This window comes from Leptopilina boulardi, unplaced genomic scaffold (genome assembly GCF_019393585.1).
Source record: "Leptopilina boulardi isolate dan_hultmark-lab unplaced genomic scaffold, ZJU_Lbou_2.1 LbouV2_269, whole genome shotgun sequence".
Taxonomy (NCBI): Eukaryota; Metazoa; Arthropoda; class Insecta; order Hymenoptera; family Figitidae; genus Leptopilina; species Leptopilina boulardi.
In genome coordinates, this window is record NW_026137828.1 from 67456 (window position 1) to 80885 (window position 13430).

The following is a 13430-nucleotide window of genomic DNA, read 5'->3' on the forward strand; positions in this document are numbered from 1 at the left end:
TATATATATATTTTTTTTTTTTTCAATATTGAATTTATGAAAATAAAGATAATGATGACTTGTGATAAGAGTTTTTATACGCAGGTGAAGTAAAATTTTTTTTTTGTTTTTTTTTCTAATTAAAAACAATCTATCAATCATGCGATAATAATCAATTGTCATAAGTAGCGAATTTTTTTCATTCTAATAAAGAGGAAATTTAGTGGTTGAGTGATAATAATATATATAGTTTTATATAGTACGTACACTGAAAAAAAATTATGTTTGAATATTTATTTGAACCAAATAATTTTTATTTGAATTAAATAAATTATATTTGAAGCAATAATTTCTGTTAATTTGATACAAATACCATTAAATTGACTTAAATTTTTTTTCTCAATGTGACTTCAATTAATCATACCCGATGCAATCATTATTCGTATCTTCATTAAATAATATACGAATCTGAAGTCCGATTTTCAAAATTCAAAATGGCGGATCCAATATGGCAGACGACTTTTTAAAAATCGAATGCAATTCGCTTAAAACTTGTTACTCAGCGGTCCCGAAAACTGCCATGTAACAAATTTTTTAAAAATCCATCGATCTTTAAGAAAAAAAAAAATTTCAAAAAATTCGTTTGTCATATTGGATCCGCCATTTTGAATTTTGAAAATCGGACTTCAGATTCGTAATCAGTGACCCAAAAACATTAAAATATGTCATAAAGACGCCACTTTGAATTTTTAATTCTGCCACGTTTCTATTGAAAGGGTATTAGTTTACGAGTATTTTGATTTATTGCATGTTTATTTGTATTGAGTAGAATTTTGGACAGAGTTCTGGGCCAGTTGACGTGAAACGTCCCATATGTAAAATTAATAATATAATGTCGTTCTAGAAAAAATTTAGAAAACTTTTAAAGTATGGATATATAATTTTCATATCATTAACGGGAAATTAAGTTATTTTCCTTTTAAATGTAAAAACAATCTATCAATTGTGACAAGAATCGAGTGTTAATGATAAAATATAGATATATATTTGTTTAATATATATATATATATATATATATATATATATATATATATATATATATTATGATGATGAGGAAAAAAAGTGTTTTTTTTTTGATAAAGTTCATTATCTGCTTCGGTAGCTGGTATAAATGTATATATATATTGTAAGAAGGTTGTTTGATGTTCCAATAAATTAAACATTGACTGTCAATGAGGCTTTTTCCTAATGAGAATGTGATATAGGGAGTTAATGAAAAAAATTGAAAGAAAGATGAATATCGAGAGATAAAGTCCAGAGAACACTTTCAGGCCCGCCGGCACAAATGAGGTAAATGACGGTGTAACACCTATTCACATGCAGTCACGCATCAACTTTTATCATTTAATTCGATACTTGGAATTTATTTAGCTTTCCCGACCATATACATATTTTATATTTATACATATAAAATTCTTTATGATGCACATTTTTTTTAAATAAATATTTAAATTTTATGCTAATCATATGACAAGGTGTGAAACTATATCTAAACGTGGAAAATGTTAAATGAACTATATATATCATAAAGTTCATATACTGTATATATATATTATAGACATATATCTTTTTTAATATATAAAAATTTATTTTTACTTAATTATTATTTATAAATATTTATAAAGGAATATAAAGCAAATATTTTGCTATAAATATTTATTATTAACATATATAAAAAATCTGATAAAATTCACTAATAAATATAACGTAATTGTGTATTTATATATTTGAATTATATATATATTTAAGTAAAACATTTTCTTTAGATATGGAAATTATTAATAAGTACTAAAAAGCAAACAGTAAAATTCAAATTCAAATAGAGGTCGACTAAACAATAAATTCTAAAACCAATAATCTCTATACACAAGGATCATCATTTCTAAAGATTTACGCATTATGAATTTTTTATTCATAACTATATTTCTTTAAATTTTTTTAAAATTTTTATTATGCATTTAAAAGTTCTATATTTATATCATATATCATATTTATGATAAATAATTTTTAAACAATATGAAAAATTAAATATTTAAAAATATATTAAATTTTTTCATCTCAAGTTGTTCTTTTATTGTATTCTGTTTTTGAAAATTTTTATAACCAAATAAATATAGTATTGCATTTTAAATAATTAAAAAAAAAGACAATTTTTTCTAAAATTAAAAATATTATTTTGTTCAATGAATTATAAAAAAAAAAAGTTAAATATAAGGCGTTCATTGCTACTTGTCATAAACGCGGTGAGTGTAAATGGCATTTTATGTCAGCTCAAGTAGTAAATTGTGATGAAACTGACTTAAGTTTGCCATTGATGACACTGATGATTTAACACTGACAATCTGACCCATGAAAAACCTTCATCATGAATTATAATTAAAAAAATTGAAAAAAGTATGTTAATATTGTTGTGGAAAATATTCTTGACAAAGATGTCATTTAAATTCATGGCCATGAAAATATTTCAAATAATTCAATTATTTTAAATAATAGTTTCTTTAATTAAAAATATTTTTTTATTATAATAAAATTAATTATAATTAAAAATTGAATAATTAATACTACAATGAAAAGAAAGAGAATATTTTACTAAAAATTAGTGAGAAAAATTTTCTATACATAATTTGAACTAGTGAAGGAATTCTCACTAATTTTTAAATTTAGCAAATATTGGCACACGGAATAAATATTTTAAATAAAAAAATTAATGAAAAATAATTATTACGATTTTAAGATAAGAAAAAACATGAATTAAAGACAAAAGAGAATCTTTGGGAATATAAAATGCATTAGAATTAATTTGAAACGTTCACTTCACAGCATAGAAAAGGTATCAGGAAGAAAAGTGCAATCACTATTTGTATTATATAGATTCTACAAGAAACGCTTCCGCACATTTAGTCGACGTAATCTTGAAGCGTTTTCGCACGCGGATGATCCACGACATTTATATATAGTGGACAGTCCAGGAGTGAAGCTCTTACTGAAAATGTTACTAAATATATATATATATTGGTTCTCCAAGAAACGAGAGGGAAAACGCTTTCTTCAATAACGTGCGGAATCCAATTACCCGTTCATGAACTTTTGATCCACTTTATACGCAGAAAAAGTCAATATTGATCTTCACTTTGCCATTCTTTGCATCCTCCTAAATGGATCATAAATAATTATATATACTATTATCAAATAAATATTTACTTGAACCAAATTATTTTTATTTGAATTAAATAAACTGTAATTGAAGTAATAATTTCTGTATTTGAAACGAATATACTCAGAGAAATGATATATTTGTCTCACAACCTAATAAATATTTATTTTGATTTAGATAAAAAAATTTATTTACACCAAAAAAATAGGCTAGTAGGCTCTGAGACAAATATACGTTTATTTAACTCAAATATATTATATATTTGGTTCAAATAAAACATTTTTCCGGGTGTATAATAATTTAATTGACTCAATTAATAATTATTTGATAATAGTTAAGGTAATCGATTATTTGAATCAAATATTTTTTTTCAAATAGATATTTTATTTGGATTAGATAAAAATTTTATTTGCATTGAATAAAATTTTTTTTCTTCTAAATAAATTTTTATTTAATGCAAATAAATTTTATTTAATTCAAATAAACGCAAATAAAAGATTTATATCTGGCGGGTAGAAAATATTTGATTATTATATATTACATTTTTAATTACAAATATATTAAATATTTTAATTTTAGATTTAAACTTTAAAATGAGGTATACAAAATTTTGTTAATTACCTATATTATTTTTATTTTTAATGATAATTAGTAAGAATTAGTACTTCACTGAAAAAAAAATTTATTTGATTCAAATACTCGATAACTTGACTATTATCAAATAAATATATTTACTTGAACAAAATAATTTTTATTTGAGCCAATTAAATATTATTTGTTTCATTTACAGAAATTATTGGTCCAAATACAATTTATTTAATTCATATAAAAGTTATTTGATTCAAGTAAATATTTATTTGATAATAATCAAGTAACCGATTATTTGCATCAAATAAATTTTTTTTTCAGTGTTTGTACGAAAGAGCAATTTATAGCCCGTTTACCTAAATAAATAAATAATTAAAAAAAAAAATTGAAGAAGAAAAACATTTTTTTTGTATTACAATGTCGAAAATCAATTTTTAGTCTTCTTTTTTTACTAATTAACTTCCTTACCCTGTTTATAAAAAAAATAATTTTTAAATTACACGTTAGGATGTTCATTTTCTTTTAAAGTAACATGTAAATAATTGAAGTTTTTGAGAAGAATATATCTCTTGTGAATTATATGGCTATATATATAGTATCCAATTACGCAACTGATTCTTCATTAACCGAGTTACTCGTCTGTAGGCGATGACTTTATTACACAGATATATACAACTAGGTGAATATATATCTTATGCAAGGATTTCATTTACATTTTTTTGCAATTTTCATTTTGCTTTAAATCTTTTTTCATCCCATTATAATCGAACAGGAAGAATAATTTTACGCCTGCCAGAGGCTAGATAGATATATATATATATATATAAATTTTCATTAAAATTAAAATTAAAATTCTGTGAAATCAAATAAAAATAAAACAAAAAAGTTAACATAAAACATATTATATAAAATAAATATTTTTTTTTTTTTAAATCTATTTAATTGCAACAAAAATTATTTGATAAATAGAAAAAGAATAATAATTCTACAATTATTTTGTAAAAAAATAATAATAAAATAACTATATTTGTTTCATTTAAATAAAAAATAAAATATCTAAGATGAAGCAAGTGGGTAATTTTTTTATTTACTAAATTTTAATTTTTAAAGACCGCACAATTATAAATAATCATTTTAATTCTAAAATAATAAATTGTACACATATTAAGTTATTTGTAGAAACTTAAAATTATATTTTCTTTTCGAAAAATTATTCAAAAAAATTTCTAAACTACTTTCATAAAATTTTTCGTGAATTTTTTTTTGACTATACCTATTACAAAAAATACAATTTTAAATAAAATGTAAAATTTTAAATACAATGAAATTTAGAAAAAAAAAATTTTTAATTCCACTTATGGATAAAAAAATAATATTGAATTGCACTAAAAGACAATTGCTTTGCGTAATTTAATATGAAAATTAAATTGAGATTACATCAATAAAAGCAGTTTTTGATATTACTCAGCGAGATACAATTATTTTATATGGGGTTTCTTAATTATGGTTTATTCACTTTGAGTGATTTATCTGCAAGGTAAATTTGTTACCTCACGTATCACATCTAGTAATACATAGAACTAAGTGTTGATGATTGCCGCACGAGTTCGTTCTTTCTCGCATTTAAAAGAATATGTGCGAAATACAAATATATATTATATGATTTCATCACTATAATAGCATCAAAAATATTTTTTTTTTAAATTATCTAACATTTTTAAATGTCATTTAAATTTTAATTATTTATTATTTTCCAAAAAACATTAAAAATTTTTTTCTTTTAAATTAATAAGTTTAAAAAAAATTTCTTTTATAAAATCAATTAAATATAATTATGAATTTTTTTTGAGAAAATAAAAATTGAAATTAATAATAATAGTTAATATAAATATATTTAAAAGTAAACTCTTCACTAAGGATATAGTAAATAAAGAATCCTGAAAGTTGGATGTTACTTAATCAATGTATAAAAAATGGCAAATTATAAAAGAATGTCCAATAGTTTAGAAAGTAAGGAGCTCTGTCTATATCAATATTATTATATGAGTAATATATTTATGAAAAACTAATATGTTTATTTTTATATTAAAACATCTTTCTTGGAAAATAACTTTTGCTATAATGGTACTAAATAAAGATGTACATAATTATTTTCTTCTATATACATATATAATTGTTGAGTTGATGGCGAATAGTTAAATTAATATTATATTCTCACTGTTAGAAAACATATTAAAATTTGAAGTAAATTCTTAGTTTGAGAATATTGTTCTTTTATTCTTAAAAAAAAATTAGATTAAATTTCCATAAAAGAATAAAATATTAATGCATGTATTAAATTTGGACACTTATTTTAAGACACGTTCTAAGCCACAAAAATGTATTAAACTAAGACATTCTAATAACTAAGATATTAAAATTAATGAAAATAAGACACATTTCTTAAATACTAAAAATGTTTTAAATTAAGACATTTTTTTGTATTTTACATATTAAGCATATCTTTAAAAAACAATATTAGTGTCTTACTCAACAAAATTGATGTAAATTTAAAATATTTTTGTGTCTGAGACACTAAACACGTCTCGAAAGCACATTTTTATTATTTTGTCCTAGGAAAGTGTCTTAGTTCTAAGACATTTTTTGCCTAAGACACTAAAATTTTTAACATAAAACACATTTATTTTAGGCAGAAAATATTTTCGATTAAGACACTTTTCTTGTCTAAGACTCTAAAAGTATGCGCTTTTGTTATGTGTTTTGTGATTTAAGACCAAAATTATTTAAATTTACAATTTTTTTTTTTGAGTAAGACACTATTAAAATTCTCAATATCAAGCAAATTCAACTTAGACAAAAAAATATATTAAATAAAAATTTTTTTGTACAATGTACGTTATTAAACATATAAAAAAACACATTTTTAATGTCTTAATTTAAGACAATTTCTGGTATCTAAGACACTAAAAATCTTTTAAAACATAAATCTTCATTTCATGGTAAATTTCTTTGTTTTTTATTTATATTTTTTTGTTCTATTATCTTTTTTTTTCTTCTTTTTTTTCGTCAAAAGTTTCTCGTCAAGAATCGGATATTGTCTTGCATCCGAGTTGTCCTACAGGTATCAGATTGTGAGAGGAAAAAAAGTTTGAATGGTATAGAAAAAAGAGGAGGAGGAGGGCATAGAAAGAGAAAGAGTATCGTCTCACTGTCGAATTACTCTCACTCGAAAGGCCCCCGTCTCTTCTTCACCGGGGTCCCCACGCATCCCCCTGCTACTTTGGGGGGTATAAAAAACCCTGGTGCACCTTCCTCGGAGTCACAGACAAGAGCGGCATCGTTGAAGCCGACATGACTCCTTTCATCGCGGTAAGCAACCAAAAAAAAAAAAAAAAAAAAAAAAAAATTCCCTCCAATCTACAAAACGGAAAATATCTATAAAGAGAGAGTGTGCCCGCGATTGACTGAAAAAATAAATATTTTTTTTTTTTAAATAAAAAAAGGGGGAAAATTCAGGAATAACTTGTGAGCGGATCAAGATCGAAAAATCATTTAACAAAAGTGTATTTTACTACTACTTAATAGAAATAAAAATTTAAAAAAAGTGAAACTTAACGAAATTCTCCAAGTGAAAGATACGCGATTCATACACGTTGAAAGTGCATTAATCAACATAATTTTTTTTTTTCCTTCTTCTGTGGTTCTATCGATCGTTGACGCTTGCTTTTTTTGATCAGTGATCTACGTGAATAGTTCAAAATGTTTCAACTTTTTGTTGTTTCTTTTTTTGTAATTTTAAATTTTTTTAAAAAATTTATGCCTTTTTTAATATTTTTTATTTTATTTTATTTTTTATTTTACAGAGATTAAGAAATTAAAAATTTTTTGTAATTTTTTTTTTTTAGTTTTCTTCTTTTACTTTCTAAATATTTTTAGAGATTATCAATATTTCTTATTTTTCGAATCACTAATATGTTTTTTTTTCGAAAATCTCTATTTTTGAATTTGAAAATTCTTGTTTTAGAAATAGATTTTTTTTTTCGCAATTGAAGAATTTAAAAATATTTTAAATTTCATTAACATTAGAAAGAAATCACATTTTAAAATAATGACGTCTAAGTGAAAAATAATTGTTTTGTAAATACTTATTTGCGGTCGAAGTAAATATTTATTTGATAAATATAGTCTTAATATTTCCCTAAAAATTGTAAAATGTTTAAATTTAATTTAAATTTACGTTATATAAAATTTTTGATATTTAGTTTTTAGTTACTTAAAAAATTCGTTTTTAAATACCCTGATATTTCCTGGATTATCAAAATTGGTTTACTTTTCCCTGATCAGCGGACACTCTTCTTTTTTAATTGTAATTTTTATTTTTTTGGGAACTAAAAGATACAATTTTTTCGTTATATTCCTTCATCTTTCTCTATTATTTGATTCTTTCGTTTTTTCTTTATTTCTTCACTTATTTTTTGGGTTTCATTAAATTTTCTTCTGAATTTTTCTTTTTCTATTTATTTATTTCTTCTTTCTCTAGTATTTCTCCCTCCCTCTCTTTCTACTATTTCTTTCTTATTTTCCCATTATTTCTTTCATCCTCCTCTAGTATGTCTTTCTTCTCTATTATTTCTTTCTTCTTTTTCCTTTATTTCGTTATTATTTAATTATTTTCTTCTTCTTCTTTATTTATTAATTTTTCTTTCCTTCATTTTTTGATTTAATGTCTTTAATTTTTCTCCCTTTCTTCATTGCTTACATTTGTAAGAAGAAGAAGAATTCGACGTTCAACTGTTACCATGCTATGGTAACTTTTTCCCATAGCAAACGTTACCATGGCAAGTGTTGCTATAGAAACGATTTGCTCGTAATATTTTCTTTTTTCTATCTTTCTTAGAGTTTTACTCATATAGCATTGCGTTAGGATTAAATAATAAATTTTTAAAAATAATTTTTTCTGTTTCAGTGTATGATGGTCGGTCTGGCTGGGCTCGCCCTGGCTGAGCCACCCGTATCCTCTGGATACAATTACAACAGACCCATTGGAGGTGGTGGAGGCGGCGGCGGCGGTGGATACTCCCATGGAGGTGGAGGCGGTGGTGGCTACTCCTTGGGAGGTGGCGGAGGAGGTGGTGGAGGTTACACTCAAGTATCATCTGGTGGTCAAACCAGTGAGGGAGCTTCCGTAGATGGAGCCCTCCTCGAGCAAATTCGTCAGATTCTCCTTAAGGAAGAGAGCCAATCAGGTGGTGGTGGATTTGGAGGCGGTGGATTTGGAGGTGGTGGTGGTGGTGGATATCCAGCTCCAAGCAGCAGTTATGGAGCTCCAAGTTCCAGTTATGGTGCTCCAAGCTCCAGCTATGGTGTCCCATCAATTAGCAGTCGTGTCGTTGGAATTGATCTCGAGGGAATCAGACAAGCCATTCAGGTTGCTCAATTCAATCAAATTAGCCAAGGAGGAGGTGGTGGTGGTGGCTATCCCAGTGGACCAAGTGGCGGTTATCCCAGTGGTCCAAGTGGTGGTTATCCATCGTCCCGACCCAGTGGCAGCTACGGTGCTCCATTCTAATAACTAGGACACCTAAGATTTAAAAAAAACAACAACCATCGCGTCGATTCAATTTTTTTTTCTATCCAGAATCCTATTTTTCAATTATATGATCCTGGATAGAATAAAATCCCCGCTAAAAAAAAAAGAACAAAAATCTCCACGACATCTTGATATTGAGGCTATTTTTTCATCTCGAGATGGAGGACACAAATTAAAATTTTGGAATATTAAGTCAGTGGCTTTTGATAGCTGACTGGTTGAAGAAAAAACAGTCGTAGCTTCAACGGGTCAGGACCTTAGCCAGCGACCAGAGAGAAATCATAATAATTATCCTAATTGGAGAAATGTCGACGCGATACCAAGATCCAAGAACTAAAATTTCTTGTCCCATCACGTGGAGAAAGGGGATAAATGAACAAAAAAAGAAACAAACATGCAGGGAGATGAAAGCCTGCAGGATCTCAAGGAGATCGACAGATCGATCAACAATAATAATTCATCATCGTTAAAACTTAAGCGGAGAAGGAAGAGGCGTAAGAGAAGTAGAGGCCGTGATTAACGCGAAAGCGTCTTGTAAATACTTATACACTTACACAATTAAAACACATCGAATGATAAGCTCGCAATTTGTATCATATACATATATAATTTCTCAAAAAGAAAGATTATAAAATTTCATGCAAATTTTTTTTTCTTTCTGAAAAATTTGATGATTTGGAATCTTTGTTTTTTTTCAAAATTTTTAGATCTTTGAAATGTATATAGAATATAGCAAAAAAAAAAAAATTTTTAAAGACTTCTTTTTCTTGTTCTTCTTTTTTTGTTATTGTATTATTTGTACTTTGTTTTAATTGAAATAACTTTAAGGATCACTTGATGCAAAAAACGAGCTATAAAAGACCAAACACATGTATACAAGTTACAAAAAAAAAAAGATTTAAGAACTCTTCTATTTTTTTACTCTGTAATACTATATATATATATATATTATTTTTCATAACCACGCATTTTTGTACTGTATAAAGGCTTTTTTGTAGAAAAAAAATAAAAAATACGTCGCCACCGTTAAATGAATGTTTAGTTTCTCACTGTGCATTTCCTTGTTTGAAAAACAACTTCCTGGATGATTTCCCACTAATGTGTCTTCACTTTTACTTATTTTCTTTCTCTTTCTTATCAACTATATATATATATATATAATATAAATCGAGATGATTCTACAATTATCACCTCGAGTAAACGAACAATAATAATAATGAAAATAAATAAAATAATAATAAAAATATTATAAAATATTCGAAAAATATATGAGAAATTTAAATAATTTAAATTCATTTTCTATATAGTTCTTCGAAAAATTTTTATATATTCCACTTTTTATTTTTTTTTTTTTTTTTATTGATTTCCTCAATATTCTTTGGTAGCTTATCATATGAAAATGAATTTTTTTTTTTTAAAGGTCATTGCCTTTCTCCTTTCACCAATGCTATCTCAACCCGAAGGCATTATGAACTTCTTTGGCGCGCAGGAAATATGTTGTAAATTTGTATATGTATGTATATAGTATGCGTTTTTGATCTGAAAAAGAGATGCAACGCGAAATTTTCGCCGAGATGGTCAAGAGATATTCGAAAGTCACTTGAACTTTTGAAAGACAAAGTGGAATGATCGCAGAAGAAGAATTATGTCAATGATGTAGAGTTTATAATGGAAATAAAAAAAAAGAAAAAAAAAAAAAAGATCCTGCCGGTTTCAGGTTTCGATTTCTGGTGTATAGTAGAGAGAATCGTGAGAAAGGCAAATTATTGGGGTCACAGGATCAGGAAGTACCTTCTCAAATGGTTAGAAGTCAACAGCGAGAAGATGATAATTTATATAATTACAGAGATAATTTTTAAATTACAAAAAAAAATTTTTTTTTCATGACGTTTCCATTATTTTATGTTATTATATTTTAATGCATATGTGTCATTTTAATTAAAATGACAATTCTTTATTATACAAATGTACTTCATCTCCAGCTTTCATTTTTCAAAAGTTTTCGATATATCTTCATTTAATTTTTTTCTTTTCTTCTTTTTTAAAGAGTTTTCTTGTTTTTTAACTCTATTTTTCTTCATTCTTCTTTTTTCTATGTTAATTTGTTTTATTTTTTCTTTCAAAATTTAATTTATTTTCTTCTGTATTTAATGGGGGTTTTTTTTTTATTTGTTTCTATTTTTTATTTCTTCATCATTCCCCAATTAACAAAAAAATGGCTTCTTTTGTTCCATTCTCTTTATCTTTATTGTTCTTATTATTTTCATTATGTATTGTATTGTATTATATTGTATTTATTTTCTCTTGTATACTATGTACATAGTTTTTACATCTTGAAATCCCTTACATTAATATATAAATTAAATTTTAAATTTAATAAAAAATTTCTTTACAGAAAGAAGCTTAATAAAATTCTTATTTTCCTTATGTTATTTCGTTCTTCGTTTAATTATTTATATCCGATATTAAAAATTTTTTTATTCAAAGATTTTTCTTCATTTCTTCCCTCTTCAAAATTAAAAAAATTAAATTAAATAATAATTAAATTCATATTTTAAAGTTTGGATTTTTTTTTTGTTATTTAAGAAGAAAAAGAAATAGGAACGGTGTAAAAAAAAGATAACATCAGTATAGAGAAGTAAACCAGAATATTTTCTCAAACACGATATCTAACATCTTCTCATTTGAAGTTTTACGCATGTTCTTGAAGTACGTAATAACTACATATATATATATATATATATATATATTAGGGAAAGTGTTGCGACGCGTCTGCCGGGCAAGCGTGAGACTCGCAACTCAATTTTGCAAGACATACATATAATCCATAATTCGTCTATAATGCTCTATAAAGTGTTTAAATAAATATGCGAGACTGAAATCGTGCGAAAGAAACAAAAAAAAAATTTCTCTGATGGAAATTAAGAGCAATAATTCTCATTCAACCTATTTTTATTCTTTGAGTGAGTTAATAAAGAGATATATATCGCACAAAAAACAATTATATATATATACATTTATTGGAAAAGTCCTTTTATTGAAAAGTCGACCTGCAATCGATTTTGAGATCGCATCAAAGTCAACAACACTTATTCAATAGCTTATATTGCTCGTGTAAAATGTGATGTAACTAGATTTTTCACTTCCTTCTCTCCTTATTTATAAGTCATCAAAGATTTATTGATTCTAGCTGTTGTAATATTGCAATTAATAGTTTCAAGAAATGAAACATGATTCATTGATTCTATCGATTCAAATTAAATTTTAATTACCCGTGTATGTGTTTGTAAATATATATATATATATATGAAAATTATTAAAATATTTTCTACAAATGATAAACAAAAATGTACATAATTTATTTTTAAATAAAAAAAATATTATTTAATAATATATGAAGATTAGAAAGTTAAAAATTCCCTACTTACACAATAATTTCATATATATTAAATATTTATTATTATTATTTAAATAATAATTGAAAATAAGGGGAAAAAATTAATTTTTAAAAAAATATTTAAAATATCTTTTAAAATAGATAATATTTAAAGGACATTCGATATCGTGCGCGAGAATTTATTATAATTTTCATGATAAATTTCAGGTTAAAATTTTCTTCTTGGAAAATATAAGAATCTATTGTTTTTTCTTACGAGAAAGAGAGAGAAAAAGAAGAATATACTAGAAAAGATTTAGTGTTCATAAATCGATAAAAATTTACACAACAAAGATTCTATGTTACAGCAATAATTCACAGCAATAAGAATAACTGATCTTAAGATGAACAAAATATAATGACCTCTTCTTTGTGGCATATTTCTTTGATTCAATAAAAGATTCTGGTCAATAATCATGGTTTATTATGTATTTCGTAATAGTTACTGTCTGTTAAAGGTAAAAGTATACGCAATTTAAAGACTCCAATCTTGGTAACCGCAAGAAGCACTTGATTTAAAGTTGCGGGTGATTAACCACATTATTTTTGCCTTTAAATAAAAATAATATAAGAAACAATGTTTGAGGCCACTGTTTTTCTAATTCAATTTTCATATTTATTTA

The 13430-nt window shown here is 25.1% G+C and overlaps 1 protein-coding gene across 1 annotated transcript; it reads left to right on the plus strand.

The window, feature by feature from the left end:
• Window positions 1–7043: 7043 nt before the first annotated feature.
• LOC127281451 (uncharacterized) lies at window positions 7044–10402 on the plus strand. Its single transcript, XM_051305169.1, has 2 exons — window positions 7044–7150; window positions 8748–10402. The coding sequence occupies exons 1-2, from the start codon at window positions 7133–7135 to the stop codon at window positions 9348–9350; spliced, it is 621 nt and encodes a 206-aa protein (XP_051161126.1). The 5' UTR covers window positions 7044–7132; the 3' UTR covers window positions 9351–10402.
• The last annotated feature ends 3028 nt before the right edge of the window (window positions 10403–13430 follow it).